Here is a 23875-nt window from a genome sequence, read left to right on the forward strand (position 1 = left end):
TCGCCCACGCACCATCACCACCTGAGCCAATAGTAAACAGCGCAGGATCCTGATCCACCGTGGCCGCAAGAGGCGGCAGGGGCGTTCCGTCTCCAGACGCAGGCTTGGGCAATGCCCAGGAACCTGAGGCGGGGCAAGGTGGAGCCAGCTCGGTGCAGCTCACCCTCAGCGCAGGGTGGGACCGAGGCGCAGGTAGAGGCACAGCCCACCGGGCCGCGGCACCATCCTGCTCTGCTGCCAGAATGTGTCCCGGGCTCACAGGAGGGGAAACCTGAAGCTGGCAGAAGCTGGCCCAGTGTCTGCACCACTCGCAGCACCCGTCCCCATGCCCCACAAATCTTCTGCGGGAGGAGCAGCACTCGGAATCGCCCCTAACGGTGTTTGCTTGGGGGCGCAGGGTCCAAGAATCGGCGCTGGCCACTCCGCGTGGAACGGCGCCGATCCCTACTCCACTGGAACAGTGTGCACATGTGCAGCCACCGGCACAGTACCTGGGCCTGTCCCATCCCCCACGGCAGGGTAGGGCACAGCCCAGCTGCAACAGGGACATGGGACCGTCCCCGACACCTCCCTCAAGAGCGGTGCCGCCCCCCCATTCAGGCAGCCCCCCATCAGCCTACACTGGGAAGGCACACAAAGGAGGTTTGTGCTTATGCCTCGGGCACCGGGCATGGCAGGGTTACGCCCACCGTCTCCGTGGTGCCCCCAACGCCTCACTGGCTGGGATCCAACCGCTGGGGGCCCCAGCAACCCCGGGGGAACCAACCTCGGAACCCAAGACACAGCTGCCCTCCGGCTCTGCATCACCGGGGGAGAGGGAGAGGGAGAGCCCCGCACTGCTCCCACAGCCAGAGTCAGAGCCATGCCTCTCATCCAGGTCAGAGAAAGCGGCTACGAATCCGGCAGAAGAGGACGCGCAGCTATTCAGAGCGCGGTCACACTGCCGCCAGATCTGCAGTAGCAGAGCTCGGTGGGGATCGTAAGCCACCACCATAGCCCGGATCAGGCAATCACCTAACGCATCCCAAGCCGGCTTCGAAAAAACCGCCTCAACCACAGGGAAAAAACCTTCAGCTCTCCCATAAGCATAAAACCGCTGGAAGTCAGCATCCGAAACATCAATCCGGTTCTGATCGAAGACGGCACGCCACACCCCTACAACCAGGGCCTCTGCAGGAGAAACCCCAAAAGCAGCCATGGCCCAGGGCCAGAGAGTGCCACGCAACCATCACCTGCAGCACATGTCGAGGGTCACCAGATGTTGCTGCTGGACACGAAATGAGTCACATGGACACAGCGCAAGGTGTGGTGAAGGAAGGAGAGAACTTTATTTCTTTTCTCAGAATTTATAGGTTTCTGACCACGGCCAGGGATTGGATAGTCAGGATAATACCTTCCCAACCGCACTGGCCATGAGAGATGTCCATCAAAAGACATGTATCAGAAAGAATGTAAACATATCTATGTTTACAGTTACTGTCCTGGGAAAGTCTTTAGAAACTATGTCAGAAAGCTCAAAAAACCTGAGTTTTCAGGGTGACACCATGGCACTTTGGGTTTCCAATACAGGCGTGCTGTGTGATGAGGGCGATCCACTTGCTCCATGTAGTGTCGGTGGCATGGTGGGTAGCAGGAACCTTTCCTTTAAACATCCACCCCAGCACTGGTAGTCGGGGTGCCAGGAGGAGTTGTCCTTCTGTGCCAGTCACCTCTGAGGCAGCTTGAACTCCTTCATAGGCAGCTAAAATTTCCTTCTCTGTGGGAGTGTAGTTGGCTTCGGACCCTCTGTAGCTTCAGCTCCAGAATCCCAGTGGTCGGCCTCGAATCTCTGCAGGCACTTTCTGCCAAAGTCTCCAGGACAAGCCATTGTTCCTGGCTGCAGAGTAGAGCACATTCTTCACATCTGGTCCTGTCCTGACTGGGCCAAGGGCTACTGCATGAGTGATCTCCTGCTTAATTTGGGCAAAGGCTTGTTTCTGTTCAGGACCCCAGTGGAAATCATTCTTTTTTTGGGTAACCAGGTAGAGAGGGCTCACAATCTGACTGTACCCAGGAATGTGTATCTTCCAAAAACCTAGGAAAGCTTGTGTTTCCTTCTTCCTGGTCGGTGGAGACATTGCAGTGATCTTATTGATGATTTCAGTGGGAATCTGATACTGTCCGTCTTTCCACTTTACCCCCAGGAACTGGATCTCTCAAGCAGGTCCTTTGACTTTGTTCTTCTTGATGGCAAAGCAAGCTTCCAGCAGAATCTGGATGATCTTTTCTCCTTTCTCAAATACTTCCACTGCTGTGTTCCCCCACACAATGATGTCATCAATGTACTGCAGATGTTCTGGAGCCTCACCCTTTTCCAGGGCAGCCTGGATCAGTCCATGGGCAGATGGTGGGGATGCGCTTCCAGCCCTGGAAGTTTTCTCAGTTCCAGGTATACTGCACTCCCCTCCATGTGAAGGCAAACTGAGGCCTGCATTCTGCTGCCAGGGGAATGGAGAAAAATGCATTGGCAATGTCAATAGTGGTGTACCACTTTGCTGCCTTGGACTCCAGCTCATACTGGAGCTCCAGCATGTCCGGCACGGCAGCGCTCAGAGGTGGAGTCACTTCATTCAATGCACAATAGTCCACAGTCAGTCTCTATTCTCTATCAGACTTGCGCACAGGCCAAATGGGGCTGTTAAAGGGTGAGTGGGTTTTGCTGGCCACTCTTTGACTCTCCAGTTCTCGGATCATCTTGTGGATGGGGATCACGGCATCTCAATTTGTCTGATACTGCCGGCAGTGCACCGTCGAGGTGGCAATTGGTACTCGCTGTTCTTCTACTTTCAGGAGTCCTACTGCAGATGGGTTCTCTGATAGTCCAGGCAAGGTGTTCAATTGCTTAATGTCCTCTGCCTCCACAGCAGCTATTCCAAAAGCCCACCTGAGTCCCTTTGGGTCTTTGTAATAGCCATTTCGAAGGAAGTCCATGCCCAGAATACACGGGGCCTCTGGGCCAGTCACAATGGGATGTTTCTGCCACTCCTTCCCAGTCAGGCTCACCTTGGCTTCCAACAGAGTCAACTGCTGCAATCCCCCCATCACCCCAGCAATGGAAACAGGTTCTGCCCCCACATGTCCTGATGGCGTTAGGGTACACTGTGCACCAGTATCAACTAAAGCTTCGTATTTTTCGTGGCACTGATGTGCCAGGCCATCGGATTCACACAGTCCAAAAGACCCGGTTTTCCCGTGCCTCTTCCTGGCTAGAGGCAGGGCCCCTCTAGCACTGGTCATCCTCTCCTCCCTGGGCATACATACTAGAGGTTCCTTCAAGGGGATCATCCTCTTTTCTGTAATATCTGGCAGTTTGGTCACGGGAGGTTGAGGCTACCTTCACTTTAGTGGAACCTTTCTGGTTACTGGTTCCCTGCCTGAGTTGACGCACTCGTGCTGCCAGGGCAGAAGTGGGTTTTCCATCCCACTTTCCCATGTCTTCCCCATAGTCATGCAGAAAGAACCACAGCTCAGCTCGTGGGGTGTACCCTTTCTCTTTAGCTGTGGGGGGGAAGTTGGGCTTGGAGTTTTGGGCTTGTGACTCGCACTGGTGCCATATGGGAACTGCTCTTCCACATCTCTTCCCTCATTTCCCTCATCTCTTCTTTGAGTTCCTTAATCACAGCAGAGACCTGAACCTGCTGCAGGCCGTGGACCATACTCTTGAAATTTCTAAGCCTGGTGGTGACAGAACCCACCGTCTCTCAGTTGTTATCAGTATTAATCGTTGCAGTGAAGGTGGTGTATTCACCTGACCCTAGATTTTCCAGATTCCACAACATCTGCCCAGTGCACCTGACTTTGTCAGGGTCATTATCATGCTGTCCACCCCTCCCAAAAAGGACCTCTAATACCGCCAGTTCTCTCAGCTGTTGGATCCCTTCCTCAATGATTTTCCAGTCCCTTCTACAATAGTGCTCTTCCATTTTCTCTCTGTGGACAAACCTCTCTCTTACACTCATCAAAAGCCGCTCCCAGAGGGAAAGGGGCCCTGGCTCCCTGACAAATATCTGATTCACACCTGAATCCTGGGTCAAGGGTCCCACATTCCTTGCCTCACCACCATCCAGCTGCACGCCTGTACCCATAAGGTCCCAGACCTGAAGTAACCAGGTTGTATAAGCCTCACATCCCCGCCTCACAATGTCTTTTTGCAGATTACGGAGACAGTCATATGTCAGAGACTCAGTGATGATTTCAGCTTCCAGATCCCCTGTGGGTTGTGAGGACCCTCCTTTCTTATCCTTATCAACAGGATGCTATGATTTCATCTTAGACTTCCTCGTTTCCACAGGGGCAACAGCTGCTGGCTGTGACTGCCCTTGTGTCTCAGCTGGAACCTGGACGGTTGTAACGTCTGTGGGTTCCACTGCTGTGCCATCAGACTCTCCCTCTTTGGGGCAGGGGGAGGGTCTCCCAGCAGCTGAGAAAATGCACTCTAGCATCTGGCTCATCTCATGTATCTCCCTCACTGGAAACCCCACCCACTCTGGGTGGCTCATTTCTGAGGTGGGCTGTGGGGCAGGGTCAGGTTCTGGGGCAGCATCCCCAGTCTCTGGGGTTGGTGTCAGGGTGCTTATCTCAGTCAATTTCCCTTTGTCTCTGAATGCTAAGTAGAACAGACGTATCAACAACACCAGCCACTGTATGATGTCATTAGCATCCAGAGAAGATTTTAACCTTTTGAAAATTAGTGGGGTAGGGCAAGGAACTGGGTGAAAGGTTGGGAGAAAATTTCCCCAGCTGTCTTTTTCTCCCAGTAGGTACCATTATTAAAGCAACCCGAAAACCATCCAATTAGTGTGTGATAGCTCTGAATCCATGAGCCCGCCGTCCAGAGGATGTTAAACATCCATGAATTCCTCACCATATCAACCCACAAAACAAACTGGATAATAGCCACAGTAGCCTTAGTTATAAGACCCATATTCAGGTAAGGTGCAGCAAATGGGAGAAATATAGCCGTGACCATATGCCCCCCGAACCTGGGTAAGCTAAACAAGATGATTCTACCTAACGAGGTTTCTAAATCCAGCATACAAAAATAAGCTTATTTAAGAATTGGTTGTTTGGGTTTTTTTTTTTCCTTTTTCTCACTGCCCTCAGGTCCCACCATTGGGTGCCAAAGTGTCTTGGTTTTGGAAGACGGGTGTCTGCTAGGGAGGGCAGGAGCCTCCCTTGGAATGAAAATGTAGACCCCTCCCTCTGAATTACTATAATTTTGAAATCAAGGGGCTCTGAGGCAGAGATCTGGGGATAGGAATAACAGCTCTTTACTAGTATGTATAACAAGGCAAACAAACAACAATAACTACAGCATTAGCAAGAAAACAGAACCAGAGACCCCATGACAGATTTCTCGGCAGAGACCAGAAGGGATGGAGGAGAGGCTTTGTTTCCCAAACCCGCTCGGGCAGTCAGTCCCAGTGCTCCTGCAGGGCTCTGAGGAACACTCAGCTGGAACAGCAGGGATGAGCTGAGATCCTGGGCCGGTGACTGAAGTGTATCAGCAGCTCCGCGGCGGTGCCTGGCACTGCCACACGTCCCAGCAGGACAGGGGGTGTGAGGCCACCAACGAAGAGGGAAGAAGAAGAAGAAGCAACAGCTCCATCTGGGTGATGGCGAAATTCTCTCTACCGCAACAGCTCTCCACAGTGTCCTCTGAAGCTGAAGAAGCCCACCAAACTGTCCCTGCCCTCCCCTTTTTCTGCCCCCCTTTCCCCCTGGGCCCAGCCGAACTCTTTGTTTTTCTCAAGCACCCACCAAGTATCCATAGTGAGGTTTTCCCTGCAACTAATGGGTGAAAATTCCACAGATGAGCCCGAACTAAAAGAAGTTTAACCTAACCCCCAACACATGAGAAGCTTGAACAGAGAGAATGAGATGAGAGGGATGATGTCCCTTTGCCCCCTGGGAGAGAAGAAGACGACTTCTGTTCCCAGACGTAGATGAAGAGAACCTTTGCTTTTGAATAGCTCACCCTTAAAATAATACATTAAGATGACATGGCCCATTAACTCAACTGTGGTAAGGCTGTGAAAATGAGAGGAAGTTTGCAGGTTTTCCAGGTTTTTGTGGAAATTAAAAAGCCACAAGAGAACTGTTTCTTGTGGAGAAGTCTCCATGGCATGGCGAAATTCCTCTCCCTACAAGAACTGATGAAAGACTATGTAGAAGTGGTAGCTGATTGAAAATCCCAGGTTTTGTCTCTGCATTTTCAGCTGGGAAAGAAAAGAGGTTGTGGAGAGGGGAGAAGTGTTCTGAAGGTTTTATTCTGATTCTTACAATTATTTTAGTTCTGTTAATAAAGTTTTCTTTATACCTTTTAAATTTTGAGCCTGCTTTGCCCTCCTTGTAATTCATATCTCACAACAGGAATGAGTAAATAATTCTAGTAGGTGCACTAGCAATTTACCCATTACATTATTTGGTGCATTGGCCAGGAAACTCAAAATGGTGAATGTAAACCACTACAACACAGCAGTGAATTTCAGTTAAAAAAGAAACTATTTAATACTTTAATTTTGTTATCACTTAGAATGGAATAAAAGATGCCATCTAAGTATGTGGCTACATTAAAAAAAGTTTTAAAATGTAGTGTTGCACAGTCATGATAAGTAAAATTTTGATTCTTCAAAATGTTAACCCTTATTGATGTGGGTTAACCCTTATTGACTTGGAAGTCAGTTCCAAGGCCAACAGCATTCTCTGGAAATGTAATCCTCTTACCTGGTTGTAGTGGATGGTGCAAGTATTTTTAAGGAAGATGGTGGGAGTAGTATTTAGATGTTTCCTAGTTGGTAAATGATTGAGACTGCTGAACAGATGGCAGTAAAGGCTGACAGGTATTGGTGAGTCTGGTGATAGGTGTCACAAAAATACTCAGCTATACTGTGTGTACATCTCAGGTCTGTTCAAGATTTGTCATTAAATTGCTCTTGAGTGTATGTAAAGCAAAATCCAAGTTTTCAGCCAGTTGAGTCTTCCTTTTCCTTTGGAAGAGTTCCTCTTCCACACATCTTGGTATTGCTGAGTAATTCCATTATCACAGGAAAAATCAAGAGCAAGTCTAACTTGCTGAAACAGTCATGAAACCACCAAGTTTCAATTGTCAGCTGTGAGAGTCATGTATTTTTTCAACAATGTGATAACAGATCAGGTAAAATGCTGACCTGTGGTGTTTATTAAGAGCTGTTCTTGGTGAGTATTAGTAATTGACCATTTGGCAGCTGCATACACTGGGGTTATTTTTAATAAGGTGAGGAATTTTTTCTTAAGTCTCTCTTTCGATACATGTTGTGCCTATATTCTGCAGTCAGCATCTGTTGTCAGAACTGGGATGTGAGGAATCTATTCCAAGGAAATTTGAGTTTTAGAACAAAACACCTGATAGTGGAAATGAGAATCTCTTTAGGCATATGAAACAAATCGCCTTTTACTAAGCTTCTCTCATTTTCTCTTTGCACAGTGCTTGCTTAACAAATGGTAGTCAATAATCTGCCTCCTGATGGGTTTTTTTGTCTTAGATGTTCGCCTTCTTTAAAACCATTTTGGTCTCTGTGACTACTCTGCACTTCTGTGGCAGCATTGATAATAACATTTTGCCCTGGAGTCAGTGATTTTTACAGCAAGATCTCAATCTTTCAGAAGGGCTTTTTTTAATAGGTAGCAAACCAGATGTATAGAGATATGAAATGACATGTTAAAAATAACAGTATATTTATGCCTCCCATTTCCTTGTCTCTTGCTGTGCTTACTCGGCATGATCTCTGCCTGACCTACAGTGGTTCTTTTCTTAGTTTAATTCATGGAGTTTGTGGCTGTGAGTATATTGCTTTGCTTTTATCTCATGTCCTCAAGCCATAACTCTTTATCTCCTAACTCAAAGCTGCAGGACTGAAGGCGAAGCTGATTTGCTTTCTTCTTTTCTCAGTGCTCTGATGTTCTGCAAGGAAAATTTGGCAGAGGAAAATAACTGTCAAAGAGAAAGAGCAAGACAAACCTAGCAGATCAAGGTTTTCAAAATTGGCTAGTAATTTTAGGTGCACTAATTTTGGTTGTGCAGTTGACAAACAAAAGACTCACAGCCAGGCCCTTGTAGTTTGGTAGCCAAATTCATTAGCATCTTTTAATAAACTTGGCTACCATACTGTCTTTATAGATAACCTGATTTTAAACAGCTGGCTAAAGTAAAATATTATTAGCAAATGTAATTCAGTCTGTTGGAAAACATGACTATTTTTATTGTTCGTATATTCTAATCTTAACTATAACAAGAAAAATTTACCATCAAAAAAGGTTAATACTTGTCTTCTGACAAGCCAGCTATTAATTTCAGGTATGTGGTACTCCAGTTCAAAGGGAACAGAAACCTCAGCTGTTCTTGACTTTGCATTGCAGAATGATGGGAGCTGCACGGCTGCAGCTGTAATCAAACCTAGCTGATGCTGGTTTAGACCTAAACTGTCTGTCCCAGGAGCATCCTCCTACACAGACCTGGGCCTGAAGGTCAAGCAGATTTTGCAGGTGCAGAACTAGTTGTCCCTCCCTCCCTCCCTCCCTCCCTGCTTCTGCCAAAGCAGGGACTCCCTCAATATTGGATTGCATCACATCTGAGACAGGACGACGAAGCAGCTTTGCAGGGCATCTTCGGTTTCCCTTGTGCTTTTGAAACCTGTTGAACAGGCTGTGTTTATATAGTCTTGAGACAGTAGTTGATGCATCATTTATATGTCTGAATAAAAATTCTTTTAGAACCTAATTTAGGATGTATTTCCTTATCTTAAATTCTAATCAGGCAGAACTTGCCTAGTTGTATGTATTCCTAAGAAAGCACTTAGTTGAAATAGTTGTTGATTTGGTATTCTCCAAGACCTGTTTTATAGGTTGCTCTGAATCTTTGTTGAATTTATAGGATATATCCTCCTATGTTATGTTGCACCAGCAGCAGTCCATGACTGATTAGAACGCAGAGATCATTTTGGTCCTAGTCTTGCCTAATAGTACTAACCTCAAAATAAAAAATCAATTAGAGCAAGTAAAATTATTAAAAGTGCCAGTGCGGTTTAAAAGCTGAAGTCTGTGTTTTCTGGAGACTCTTAGACATTTGGAAACCTAATTAAATTAAAATCCTTTATGAGGTTACATGAAAAGAGAACTTTGGCTTTAAATCATCTTGCTGATTTTGATAATCTTAGTATCTTTCATCATCTCACACAATAAATGGTAATCCTTTGCAGGTGAAATTCACTACTTGTAGCTATGGAGGAATGCAAGGACATCCTCATCAACAGCATTTATTTAGTCAAAAATCTTTCACAGAACCTAAGAGCATTTCAGATAACATTTCACTTTAAATGACCATTATTTAGAAACAGGTGAAGACACAAAGAAGTTTCTTGGTTTCATTTTTTTTAAATTTTAGTTCTTTACTGTCAGTAGAGACTTTGTGACTGTTTGTGTTGTTTGAGATTACATTTCGCAATCCAGATGTATAAATCTGATACACTGACACTCAGCACATCATGTGCTTGGGCAGGAGAAGAATAAGTTGAATCAGAGTGTTGGTGAGGGAAGCAGATCCTCTTCTCCAGTCTTAGCACAGTTAAGCACAGCAGTACTCAGCTGCCATTGTCCCACATATACATTGTCCATGTTGGCCATAGAAAACTACTTTGGTGTGGTAGTACCAGAGAAATAGATATCCTTAAGAGTCACAGTTGCTAAATCCTCATTAGCAAATGAAAGACTAAATGACCCTGGAGACTGATTTGTGTTTTCACCTACACTGATTTTCTTCAGTGGAAATTGACTGCCTGTGATTAAATTAGTGTAAGAAATGCAAGACCTTTTGCATTTTCTTCCTGAAGGAAACTTATATGGAGTGGGAGAATGAATAATCTGCAGGCTGCCCTTGGTGAGGGGGATGAAATGCAGTGAGGAAGAAGAAGGAGCTGTGAAGGATATGGAATCACTTCCAATGAAGTGGACATGAGACGTCGCAAATTCTTTAAGTATTTTGCTTATCTTTAGCGAAAGCATCTTGAGATGCAGATAGTATTGAATTCATACTCTTGTTTGATGTATACCATCTTGGTAACATAATAGGTGTTTAATGCAGCTCTGCCTGTCTCCTTTTTTCACTTCTTTAGAATATCCTTGGTTTTTAAGAACAGCCCTTATGTCAGCTTCTTTATTAAAGAATGTGCTGCGGAAATTATGCTAATTAAGCTGGAGTGTAATTATGGGCTAAAAAGATTATTTCACAGTCAGAATCAAATTGTTGTAGATAAATGTGCATTAACTTAATAGTGTGTGGCTAATTAGTTTTGCTATTTACTCGTAATTTTTTTTTAAAGAAGATATAATCAGTTAGACAAAAGCCTGAGAAATGAATATGTTGCAAAGCCAATGGGGAGCATACTCTGAGTCTCTCTTTAATTATTGTTTTGCTGGAATTTTTTCTTAGTTTTTCTATTCTGAGCTTGCAATGGATACAAGTAACTAATTAACAAACTTTATTTCTACTTAAAATATCTATTATGCAAGTAAAACATGTGGTTGCCAGTTTGACAGTTATAGATCTGTAATTCATACTGAAGCAGTTACAGCATCAGAGTGTCTTGTACTCTCCATAAAAGTTACTTTTTGCTTTTGATCTCATTGTGTAGCAAATTATGATAGAGACTTTATTTTCTGTGTATATCTAACTTTAATTTTTGTGTTTGTCAACCAGCTGACATTAGTCTTTAGCATGGCTTAAGGAAGGAAAGAACGAAGTACTTTCATGCTGAGATGCACCCACTAAATACCTCTTAGAGTAATTCAGTGCATAGTCATGGTACTGAAAAACAACGAATGCAACTTGACCCCTGTCTAAAAGACTGAAAGCTTTGAGGTGTTTGCCAACAAACATGTATTTTTGTATGTTCAAAAAATACCCATAATATCTCTAGGTCTCGGGCGTTCACAGGTGTGAAAGGAAGGCTGCAGAACATCCTCCTTAATGTACATTAGTATCAGCTTCTGGGAAATTCTAATACAGTGATTTGATTTGTGCATATAAATTCATTTACAGAAATTTTTCTAATTTCTCTGAGCATAATATGCCTTCCATTGACTTCAGAGTGAAAGACACTCCAGTATAAATTAAAAATTATTGATTAAATAGTGCAATCTCAAACTGAATTCTGGTGTGTTCTGAACTTCATGTGCAGTGTTGTCTACAGGGCTTTACTGTATGATCATCTTTCCTTTTGCTGAAATGAAAGAACACAGAAGAGGGACATATTTTTATGAAACAGAGAAAAATAATTTCAATTGCCTATATAGTGATTTCTCCCCTAATAAATAAATACCACCAAATATAATATCCTCTGTTGCAGAACAGTTCCATGGCTTTTCCACAGTGAGTTTTAATGAAGTTGGATATCAGTTTAATTTTAATCAAGTTATATCAAGAACACTAGCTTCTGTGGGAATTTGTATTTGCCATTAGAAGAAAACTAATGAACAGCAAGTATTGACACAAACCTAAAAAAATCTCAGACTTTTCCCGCTTCCAGCCTCCCTTGTGCAAGCAACACAACTGAAAATCTGTGAACTTTGTCATGTTTGAAATTGACTTTGGAATTTGCAATAAGAACTTTGAATATGAATTTAAAACTCATACATATTTTTTCTAACACAACCAAAAATATAAAATTAAGGATGTGTAAAAAACATATTTTTTCTGCTTTGAAAGATTTTATAGCTGCAGTTGATGCCATCAGTTTAGCAGAGAAGAGTTTCAAAGTTTGAGGGAATGGTGGTGTCCTTTCAGTTCCAATACAGAAATATGGAGGGAAAGATTACCAAAGTCTGAAAAGAAATCAGCTCTGAGGTGAAAAGGGAAAAGTAGGATTCACAGTCTATACTTCCTGCTGCTGGCAAAATACATTGCAGGGTGTCGCTTACCAACTAAATTCTTGGATCAGTGAAAGTAATGGGCACTGGAATTCAGTATATCAGATGAAAAATCCCCCCAGAACATGTTGCATGGAAATAAGTACCATATGAGTAACAACTAAGTAAAATACGAGTAACTCATTCTTTTTCTGTTAATGGCTGTACTTGCACTGGCTGAGGAAAGATTTTTGATAGATTGAGGAACATATTTTCCTCTAATATATTCAAGTTTCAAAGGCCTCTTTAGGATACTGATTCCGATTTCCAGATGACAGATCCTTGGCAGTATATCCGTTAGTCATTAATAAGGGCAATTGCCTTGAGTCGGTACCATGATTATTGTCTCCAATGGATTTATTAGATACATGCAGTGTTTCACAGTTGAGCTGGAAATGTTTCTGTAGAAATGCAGTACAGCACATTCCGCAGCCTCATTCTTTTACTCAAGAACAAAAAATTTACATCCCTATTGTATCCTGACAGGATGGCAATTAAGGGAGGAGCTAGTTTTCCCCATTCAAAGGATGTTTTTCTGTGAGCTGGATTTTACTCAGGTGAAACTATCAAATATACATGCGAGATGTTTATTTTAGGTTCATTTAAATGATACAGCCTACTTCTGCACTAAACTCTGAATATCATCCATGTAATTTTTTTTTTCTGGTTCAGCTTTTGCATAATTTTTTAGTAAGAAACTTCCTGGTTTCAGCTGAGATTCACTGTTCTTGGTCTGATTTTGTTGCTGATACATCAGTTCAGAGCTGTGGATTTCTTTGGTGTTGACGAATCACTGACAAACTCATCATTCTTCTGCTGCCTTTTGAGTCATTTTGAAGACTGTCTGGGTTATACTGTGGCCCAAATAAAGATCAGAGACATGACCATGCTAGATAGCCAGCTAGAAAGCATCCTTTCTCCATTTACTTCCCCCTTTAAGTGCTGAAGTACAGCTTTGTTTTCTTAGTATTCAGAAAAGTGGGACATGTATTATGTTTGTTGATGCTTTGAGCAGAATAGGACGAAATTGAAATACCCAGTTAGAAACAGCAATACCAAGAACAAAAAAACACTTCTTCTGAAAGAATGTGTGACAAATCTTTTTTTTAATTATTGTTATTATTTATAAACAGAAACTATTGTTAGTTTTTATCAACAGAATGCAAGATGGATTTAAATTCAAGCCAGATGATAGCTACAAAAAACCATCTTTAGCTTAAGCAATGGCTGTGGCAACATCCATGCCAAATAGCAGAAGAGCAGCAGTCAGAGGTTGACTTTGGTATCCCAGAAGCTCTCTTCTTGCCCTGCACTCCCCTCAAGTGCTGTCCAGATTCTCTGTATTTTTTTATATACTTGAAAACCTTTTGCAGTCAGCTAACAGTGAATCAGTCTCTCTGGGTTCTGGGAGTTGAAACCCAGTGTCCCTTTTAACTTTTGCCAAATTTTTTTTCCCTCTATCAGAGAGTCATGTAAGCACTGTCTCTCTTTACCCATGCTGGCATAAAGATGATGTATGTACTATGTACTGCATTAGAAGAATTCCCTAGAATTTCTACAAAACTTTGAGGAAGGTGAAAAGCATGCAATGGGGAAGTAGCAATAATGTTTGAGTATCACTACTCATTGGTGTTGGATATTTTTTCTTCTATCCAACAGCATTTATTTGAGAAATTTTTTTAACAGTTTAACTCTCCTGTTACTGTCTCCTGAGTGTCAAGTGTGTCTTGCATTATTGTATTGTTTTTGGTGGTTGTACATTAAGATACATAAAGCTAGCATGCAGGAGATCAGTATTCCCATGCTTAATGAAAACTGAAATAAAGGCAGCACGGGAAAACCATTAGTCTGTATTTCACTTTGACAAGAAGATTAATTTGAAGTTCATTTATAGTATTGCACAGCTTGCAACTTTTGTGAACAGAATTAGTTCCTTAATTTTTCCAAAAGACTGAATAGGAGTCTAGTTGTAAGAAAAGAAAATTAATACTGTTTATTGTTTCTCTCTTTAAAAAATCAGTATTAGAAAATTATGTAAGCTTTTTTCTTGTCTTTCCAGAGTTGGTGTTTCAGGACAAATTCTGGACTTAGCAATTTGTATTGTTTTTATTAGTATGTTGGGTCACTGTTAAGTTTTACTGTTTATTATTCATTATTAAGCATCAAATGAATGCCTATTATTAAGAGTTTGCTGTGCTAAGGAAGACAGGGAGTGCTGCAAAGTGTTGCATAGATAAGAATGATGCCTGATGTAGATGTGTGGGGATGAGAATGGGATGGATTTCTGCTGTGCAGCAAGAGAGCAAGGCAGTAGCACACTCAATGGAGTAATCGTTAAGGACTGAGATAACACAAGATATTTAGGATTAAGACTTTCCATTAGTTTAGATTCACACCTTTTCCTGGCACCCCACCCTAACTGTAAAAAGTATTTCTGTAGCTTGTGTTAAACTGTATGCTCTGTTGGAATTTCCTATTTTCTGCTATTTGCACACATAGAAAACAGTAGGTTTCTAGTGTTGGTGGTTACTGATTTCCTTTGGCAGTCTCCAGGTTACACAAGCAGGGATACGTCTAAGCATTACATTTGAGAACAGGAGAGAAACATCCAGTTTCATTTTTTCTTGATTTACCTAAACCTTAAAAAGCTTGACTTTGTCATCCCTGCTGGAAAAGGGTAGAAGCAGTTCTCCTGTCACTGCCATCGAACTTGAGATCTGGAGCCAGAAACTTGATCAGGCAAAGAGTGTAGCAGGGAGAGACAAACCTTGTGTTGTCACATCCCTTATTGTGAAACTCATTCTGCTTAATAGCACAAAATTGAAAAGTTTTGACTGGGGAGAGGTGGAATGCCTCAAAACCTTTTGGAAACTTTTTGTGGTTCTAGTCATTTCAAAAAACAATGGGGATCCTTTGAGCCTTTCATTGATACTGTGTGTACCAGCTTCCCCTCCTGCAGGTGAGTGTGGTTTAAATCATTAACGCTGGTGCTGTTAGGCTGATGTTTAAGTGCTCCTGCTGTTTTTTTTTCACTTTTTAAATTTTTTTTAAATTTTTTATTTTTATAGCTGCAGTGTTTAGGTGTTACCATACATGTAGGGAAGTAAAATAAATATGTTCTTCTCTAAAATGCTTCTCCCACTTTCCTAGGGAAATCAGGGGTTTGTGGAGTAAGAGTTGTTCTTTAGAAAGGATACATTTCTATACGGCCATAGAGGGGCAGAGTCTCAAAAGCCTTTTTTTTTCTCCTGTTGTGAAATACAGAAAGGTTTAGGAGCCTTTAGGAGTGGGAACAGTAGTTCTAGAAAAGGAGACAACTTCGATTTATGGGTCTCTGTAGGTGGAAAACCTCTCAAACCTCAGAGAAAGACATTAAAGTAAATAATTTTGTGACAGCTAAGTCAATGAGTGAGTCAAGTCTGGAATCCCCTAGGTCTGTGTACTGTTCTGGTCTCCTGTCTAAGTTTCCACCTTTCTGATCTATGCAGAAAGCATATCTGTATCTCTAACAGCAGTGCTGCCAGTGATTAACATCCCATAATCTCCTGAAATCTGCCCTGTGACATGTGAGCTAGTGTAGGTAGAGGAAGGCCAAGCTGGTCTCTAAGGGAAGGGTTAACTTGGCATATTTTCCCAGATGCAATGTACTGAGCTACAGTAAGGCCCTTTTGTAGTAAGAGGTCAGAAAAATGTTACACATCACAGGGAAAAACCAAGATAAATTAGTCAGTTTAAAGAGATCTTGGTATCTTAGGTAATCTGCCTCTTACTTGCTTTTGCAGAGGCAGTCCCTGTATATGCAAATACCTGCAGAGGAAGAGGTAAAACAATTTTTTCAAGACTTTAAGCTCAACAGCCCCAAAAGATAAATATTTATTTTTTACTGAAAAAAACAAACTAAACAAATCAAGTAATACAAATGGCAAAGTAAGAGATAATCTAAAGCACTGAATTCCCTGCTCCAAACACACAGTCTAGAGGAGAGATAACATTGTACCAGGTACTGAGGATATGGTTACCTCACAGTGCAGCCAAATTTTTTCATTAGAAAAAGAAATGCAAGCTCCCTCATAGGTCGTGAGAGAATTAACATACGGATCAGTACCGACACGGAGTGAAAAAATATTTCATAAAGGTTCAGAAAAACATTTTCATTAAAAAGACATTTGTAAATGAAATTAGGGTAACCTTGAGTAGATAATACTTACACCTCTGAATATAATTACATTGTATTGAAGGCAGTAACCTGTAGCTGTAAATAGTAACACATGGTCCAGTGCCATTCGACAATCTTTACTCAACTGAATAATCTTTAAAATCTTTTCCTCTTAAATGAAATGTTCACAAATTCTAAAGACTGTTCAGCTCCAAGCCATTTTTATTACGTTGAAGTAGATCTCATTTTGACTCTTCACATGTTCACCTCTTAGTTGTTGTTTTCTTTTATTCCAAAATCTAAATAACAGAAGACTGATGCTTTATCAGAAAACATGTGAAGGATACAAGGGCAGAACTGTGGGAAGGTTTATTTGCCAAGTCAGTTTCAGCCCTTTGCTGTATTCAAGATGTAATTTTTTGAAGTACTGGCTTAACCCTGAGACCCCAGATTTATGGTTGTGTTAAAGACACACATCCTGAGCATCTCCATCACTGCTTGGCAGAGCTGGACAAGAATCCTGTGCATCAAATCCTTCTCTGCACCTCATTAGCAGACACTAATATATTGTAAAAACCACATTGTGCTGAATCTGTGTAAGCACTACTGTATGGCTGTTTTAGTTTAGGCCACATTAAAGCATAAACCAAGGAAAATGTCATAACCCAAGAGCAACATCCAAGTTTTTAGCAGGAGTGCCAGATACTTTTACAGCTGTTTTACATACAGTCATGTTAAATTTGAAAAGCTTTAACAAGATCAGCTTTTCAGAAAGTGTAAAAAGCCTTTTAGAAGAAGAAAAAAAAAGGTGAAGATTTGCAAGATTCCAGAATCACAGGTTTGGTGAGATGCTCACATTTAGTCTGTGTGATGGTGGATTACCTGTGCTCAGCCTTAGGGAGCACCCCACACAGGCTACAGTTCTCAGGTTGGAATGAACAATAACATAATTCTTTGTTTCATGAGAAATCAACATTGTTATTCATAGAAGGTACAGCTTCAGTGCCTTTTCTGTCATCCTTCTGGTGCTTCCAAATTTAGACTAAACTATGTCAGATTACTTTGTTCCTTACTTTTCCAGTGAGGTTTGGCTTATCTAATTTGAAAGGACAAAAAGAGAAGCACAGGGAGCTGTCTGCTGATAAAGGTTCATTTCTGTCCTTAGGGGTTTGCATTAGGCCCAAACAAGCTATTCCTACATCTTGTGATTGGTTGTGTGTTGTGATTGGTTATGTGTTGTTTGTGTCACCATGGGTCTGAGGATGATGATCTATTGCTTGTTACTCTACACTTCTTTGACCAAGTTTGACTGGAGAAGGGAGTATGCTCAAGGATACCATTGAGGATTTTCCAAGGTGAGAGAAACAGAGATTGATCTATTTTATTTCCTAAAATTGTGTGCTGAAGTTACCCAGTATTCATTTGTTCCATTTTCAAAGCAAATATAGTAGTTCTGCCTCCTTTTAAACTGTACCAGATCATTCAGAGTGGGCGGGCAATCTCTGCATATGTATGTACATGTATATATGGAGAAGTATGTTTGAAAAAGAGAAAGTACTTCAAGGAAGCATTTCAAATTTAACTCTCAATAAATTAAGTGTAACAAGGCTGTGTTCTCTTGTGTTTGACCAATTGTCAGAGAGCCTCAGAAAGAAAATAAGGAAATGAATTGTTAGATGGCTCCTTCCTTTTTATATCATATTCCTTTTCTGTGGATTATGTTTAAGTATTCTTGATTTATTTTTCTAGGTGGGTTTAACATCCCATCTTTGCTTTTTTTAAATGTACCAAGAAAAGTCCTTAGAGAGGGATTCTTGTAGTATTGGTATATTGCCTTCCAAATATTTTAGTAGATATTTTAACACAGAAACAGATATTTTAATACAGGAGAACTATCTCCTTTAAACACAGGAGTAGTTCTTTGATCTTCTCTTGGGTTTTGATTAGCTTTCCTTGTGTTTGATCCTGAACTATATGTAGTTTGTTTTCTTTTAGTACTACCAGAAAACCATTTTCACAGCTCTCCTATCTGAAATAAGGGAAAAGAGATTTTCAGACTTTATTGAATTGAGGGAGGAAGCAAACAAAAGGGTATGTGTAGGCATAAATTCAGCAGAAAGTATTTAAAACTGGCATTAGCAATGCCACAATGTATATGAGGTGAAAATTGAGGAAATATCCTTAGCTCAGATTGAATTGTGTTTTCCTTTGAGCACCACTTCATATATGAAAATCTTTCCGTCACCAGTTTCACATACATATTAAGACAGCCAGGAACACATAGACAAGTTTGGTTTAAAGAGTCTTGTAATAAAAAATAGTGCATTCTCTTTCTTTGATAAATGCTTGGTGGTAGTTCAGTCTTTGTCAGGCATACGGTTCTTTATATCTGGCATCTTCACAGCACTGCCTTTGGGGAATGCTGCAGAGACAGGAATAGCTCTAGGTGTCAGTGCTTGCCTGTGCCAACTGCCAGATCAGATGTGAATGTTCTGCTCTAATAACATAAATCAGAAATAAGAACCCAAGCTCTCATGAGATTCACAGTGACCAATGGCTGGAGAGTAGACAGAACCATCACACCTGCTCTACCAATGCTTTGTAGATGCAATCAGAATGCTTAGTTACCAGCTGGAGACCTGTGTTTTAAAAACTCATTTAGTAGCCTTTTTAAAATCAGTGCAGATATATATGTAACAAGATTTTGGGTTTTGCTTTTCTGTGTACCATCAGCATTTTCCGTAGCTGAGGAAGAAAATTATGGCATACTTAAAGCAAATATTCAGATGCAGCACATCCTCTGTGTTCAGCAGCACCTCTAAGTGAACTCACAGAGCCAATGCACTCAGCTGTATTACAATCTCTTAAGTTTGCATCTCTTTTATTACTTTCTGGCATATGTATGTGGTACGATAGCAGGAACAGGACCTTTTTTGCACGTTTTCAGTGCACTACTTGCAGTACCCAAGTCAGCCTGGATTTCGAGGTGCTACTGCTTTTATGTCAGCATTGCTGTGTCTCGTGTAGAACTCCTTGTTGATTCTTTTCAGTTGTTTATAATAAGATGTAGCCTTTTGTGGTAACTCAAGGCATATATATAGCCAGTTTACATAGAGCTTAGTGTTCCCCTTTGGGTTCTCTTCCACTCCTGGGGCAGTAGTCTAGTGTAATCCATGGAACATCTGCCTTAGTCACCACTTCAAGCTAAAACCTTTCGTAGGATTCAAAATTAGATCAATCTTACAATCCTAGAGCACAGTTTCCATCAAAGAAAGAAGGTTGGAACACCTTGGTGTGCTCTGGTCAGTCTGCCCAGGTGAGGATGCTTCCTTGAAAAAAATGAACTTTTACAACCTGCCAAAATATTTGGAGTTTATTGCAAATGCTGCTTTCCAGACAAACTGGAAGTTCTTGCATAGCTGGGATTCTCTTCTGGAAAAACTCCCACTGCCACCAGAAGTCTTTGGCTGACCTAAATAGATTAGTATTCTTACTCCAAGAAAATCATGGCAAGTGGCAGTTTAGCGAAAGATTTTGCATGTACAGCTATTGCCTTACTCTTCATTTTTGGGTCAACCACACTGTCACAGTTTCAGAGAAAGACAAGTGACAAGAACACACCGAGTTCATGCAGCAACAGCCAAATTTTATTATTGTGAACCCCCTTTTATAGGGGCTTTAAATTTCCCATGGTTATATACGTGATTAGCTAAGGGTCTCAACTCCACCCAGCTCACTGGCCAATGATACGGGTGCATCTGTGCTCCGAAGGGATTGGCTGGGGTCCCCTGTGTGAACTTGAATCTAACCTATCAGTAACATGCCAGGGGATTTGTTTACTTCAACTCTTCTAGGGTGCTAGGCTGGTGGAGCTGGGGTCTGTGAAATCAAATTATCTGTGCAGCTGTAGTCCAGCTACAACTGTCACACCCCACAAGACACTTAGCATTCTCAAAATGCCACGCACTTCCTCAGATTTACTTCAGCCTTCTGTCTTGTTTCACCTTCTGTTTGGATTGCCTCACTCAGATTTTGTGAGCGTGGTGATGTTTTAATAAGGGACACAGGTTTAGAGGGTGTTTGTTTAGGATGTTCACTGTGATTTCAAATTCTGCTTAATTCTACTTTATAATTTTACTAAGTGTGAATTTTGTTAATTTGCATGTGGCACAGTATCAGATGTTTCACAGAAATCAAGGTAGATTGCATTTTCATTAACCTTCTACTTTCCTTTAATCTATCTCTGTCAAATACCAGCCCTGCTACTTTTCATTGGTAGGGAGTAAAAGATCGCTTAATTCCAGTTCTCCTAGGTGTTACTTTTTCTTTGGCTCTCTATTGTAATACATATTTTTTGTCATTTAGGTATGTATGCTTGGAGGCATGGCCTGGATGTTTCTTCCACATCCGTGCAAATTATTCCACATGCGTTCTGTGCCTATGTCTTTAAGGAACACCAGTCCTCCTTCCTTCTCCAGGTTTCATTAAGTAGCCTTTCTAACTTTTCATAATAAAGCTAAAATTAAAAAAAATAAAATAAACCCATATTTAAATTTTTTAAATAAATGTTTATAGAACTGCAAACTTGCTCTTCTTAAAAAAAATCCTCTTTCTCATTCTCACTTTTTTCCACCTATAAAACACTTACATAAAACAAATGAAAAATGTAAACCCTTAGAAAATACTCTTTCTTGCCCTGAAGGCTGCTGAAATTATCACAATTATTCATGCAGCCCTAACTGTTGACAGAAGTTTTTGTTTGTTTTATGTAGCTACTGTATTTCATTTAGAAGCTACTAAAAGTACATCTTAGAGACCATCTGCTTAAAATGACAGTGCATACTAGGGCTAAATTTTTAAACTTCTTTTCCTGCTTTGTTCATTATCTCTCCAAAAACTGGTTACATAACAAACTCAGTATTCAGTGCTAAGGGTTTCTTGTCTGAATTAATTTTCTACTTACATCCAATGTGCACACATCCATTTGCAGCAAGTATTTATATCTCAGTCGTATGCTGACTTTTTTGGGAGATCAGGGGTAAAAGTAGGGAGAGCCTTGTTTTAATACTTAAGTACCTTGTAAAGACTGCAGGTTCCTCAGAACAATTAACTGTCCCTTTGATGAAGGGACCTTTTTTCTTTTTCCCCCTCATAGCCTGTTCTGTTCTGGATTCCAAGCCATGAGGAAAAAAAACCTGAGCTGATGGTTAGAGCCCTGTAGTCCTGCACATTACAGGCCTTTTGTTTAGTTGCATTTTGGTTGGTTTATTTCTTGGTTGGATTAAGTAATACACGTGTTGAGAAGGAGGAAATTTCCTTTTGGAGAGAATTTGTTGGTATAAGTTCCCACACTTCGACATGTAGTTATTTGCTGTAAACAACTCATTTCGAGTGTTCCCCCTTGTTCTCTTGTCATTCAAGCTGTTTTCTTCTGGTATTTTGCATGATCTCCAAAATACCCACACCTGCACTTGGCATCTAGGATTGAAAATTAGAATAAATTAGAAGTGAAGGTAGGATAATTAATTTGTTTTCAGTGAGATTATTGGATTTTACTTTCATTTCTTATTTTTATTTTAAAAAAAAATCTGGAAGATGACTTTGATTTGGTTTGAGCTGTTTCTATAGAATACAGATCTAATAGGTTTGAAGAACCTGTTAGGAAGTGTTAACATTGTTAATTGAAAGAAAGAAGAGGAAGTTACCCTGCCAGAAAGCATTGTTTCTATGATCTCTAGCAATTTAAACATTAAAAAAGGTGGGCTTAACGAGATAATCCCTTCCTCTTTACCTGCTAATGGAGTCATGGTAAACTGGAAATGTGATGCTAACAATCTTCTGCTATTGAAGTCTTTAGCCTTCCCTAATACCTTTTACAATGATCTCTGATTTTTCAGAATATCAATTAAATGTTAAAACCTTTTTGAACCTCTGCAGATGGCCCTTGCAGAGATTTCCAACAGTCTATATCACCTAAAAACTCAATGGAATAGTCCATATGTGATTTATTACTACATCTTTATGGTTTCATTGTATTAAATATTTAATGTGAATTCTAATTTTCATGAGTTAACTTAAGTTTTTTCAGAAGAGAAATAACCAATGAAATTCTGAGTGGTTTTTTTACATCTCATATTCATATTCTGAATCTCCATAAAGATACAACTGTAATGACAACTTGCAATCTTGCAAACATCACATATGAGAACAGACAATCCCTCTGTTCTGTAGAAATTCATTATTATTGTAAAATGAGTCTTCCTTCCCTGAAATGTTGTGGAGAATTGTTGTATTTAAAGTGTGCTTGGGACAGATTGGAGAGATGCTGTGAATTCCCATAGTGATGTATACTTGGCCTCAGTGCACAAAAATCCTTGTAATTTAGGAGGGAGTCTGGTGATCAGGATTATTTTGTCCAAATATTATAGCTGGACTCTGCAACAGGTCTACCAGGGGATTTTTTTTGGCAATGAGGTCCCAGATGACCGTGGTAATTGCAACAGAGGTCACTGCAACTCTTTTGCAAGTTAGTCTTTTTCTTAACCTTCTTCTTGTAGCTTAAACATGTATCACTAGATGGAAGATGGTCCAAATATTTATATGGCACAAAATATAAGCTCTTGGGGAAAAGGCATATGATAACTAAGTATATCATGCACAGAGGCTGCGTGCCTTTCTGGTTTTAGGGACACAAATTCCAAAGGCATTTCTATGAATGATTTTTACCTGTAAACCCAGAATAGAAAAATTCACCTGAAGTGACAGACTGATTTTAAATTAAGGTCTGGAAGCTGCATAATACGTACTGGGACTAGTTCAGCATACTTGGATTCAGTTTTTTTATGTGATGCTAATGGCATTTCATGTTTTGTAGGATTGAAGTGCAAAGACTTGAGTACTCAAGTAGGACCAGAAATGTGTAAGAGTTTTACATTGACTGCATCTGAAAACAAACCCAAACAAACAAAGACAAAATTTGTCATTGCTGTCTATATAAGATAGTGATTGGTATTGTGTAGAGAGAGCAGTAAGCAAAAATGACTTTTTTACAAATTAGAATTTCATAGCAAACCTTTTGTGGTAATATGAGCATGTATTTTCTTTCTTCTCTTACATTAAAGATTTCATATAGCCTTTTTATTTAGGAAACTATCAGTTAGAGAACTAATTCCACAAAGTTACTTTATCTAGTTATACTTTGTATAGTTCTTTTTCCAGAGAAGTTTAAAATGAATAATAGCTTCATATTTGATTTTAATGTTTTCTTTGATAATAATGGGGGGAAAAAGATTTCATTTAGACATTTCTGTCTTCTTTGTTGACCTAACTGTTGGCGCATTTATCCACTAATAGCAGAAATTTTGATGAATCTTTTGTATTTGCTTTTGCACAGAGAGTTTGGGTGGCGGGATCCAGAGCTTCCAGAAGTTATACAGATGTTACAGCATCAATTTCCCTCAGTACAGTCGAATGCTGCAGCCTACTTACAACACCTCTGTTTCGGAGACAATAAAATAAAAGCAGAGGTAAGATTTATAAATCCTTTTTCCAGCAGTGTTGCTGTCTGCTGTTTATCATCAATAATTATCTATGTGTGCTGTAAAAAACTTTAAAGAGACATCATAAATATATACCTGGACCCATTTTACTAAAGCTTTCAATTAAGTCATTTGTTGCTGTTAAATATTAAAAATGCATAAAATACTGTTGTAAATCATTGTTCTGTTTCCTTAGGAACGG

The 23875-nt window shown here is 40.7% G+C and overlaps 1 protein-coding gene across 6 annotated transcripts in view; it reads left to right on the forward strand.

The window, feature by feature from the left end:
* CTNND2 (catenin delta 2) overlaps positions 1–23875 on the forward strand; it is a 701753-nt gene that overhangs the window by 503043 nt on the left and 174835 nt on the right. For all 6 annotated transcript variants that reach the window (XM_015653580.3, XM_015653594.2, XM_015653620.2 and 3 more), the window contains one exon: positions 23529–23661. In XM_015653580.3, the coding sequence (XP_015509066.1) occupies positions 23529–23661 (133 nt within the window). The remainder of the gene's footprint in view (positions 1–23528; positions 23662–23875) is intronic.

This window comes from Parus major, chromosome 2 (assembly GCF_001522545.3).
Source record: "Parus major isolate Abel chromosome 2, Parus_major1.1, whole genome shotgun sequence".
NCBI lineage: Eukaryota > Metazoa > Chordata > Aves > Passeriformes > Paridae > Parus > Parus major.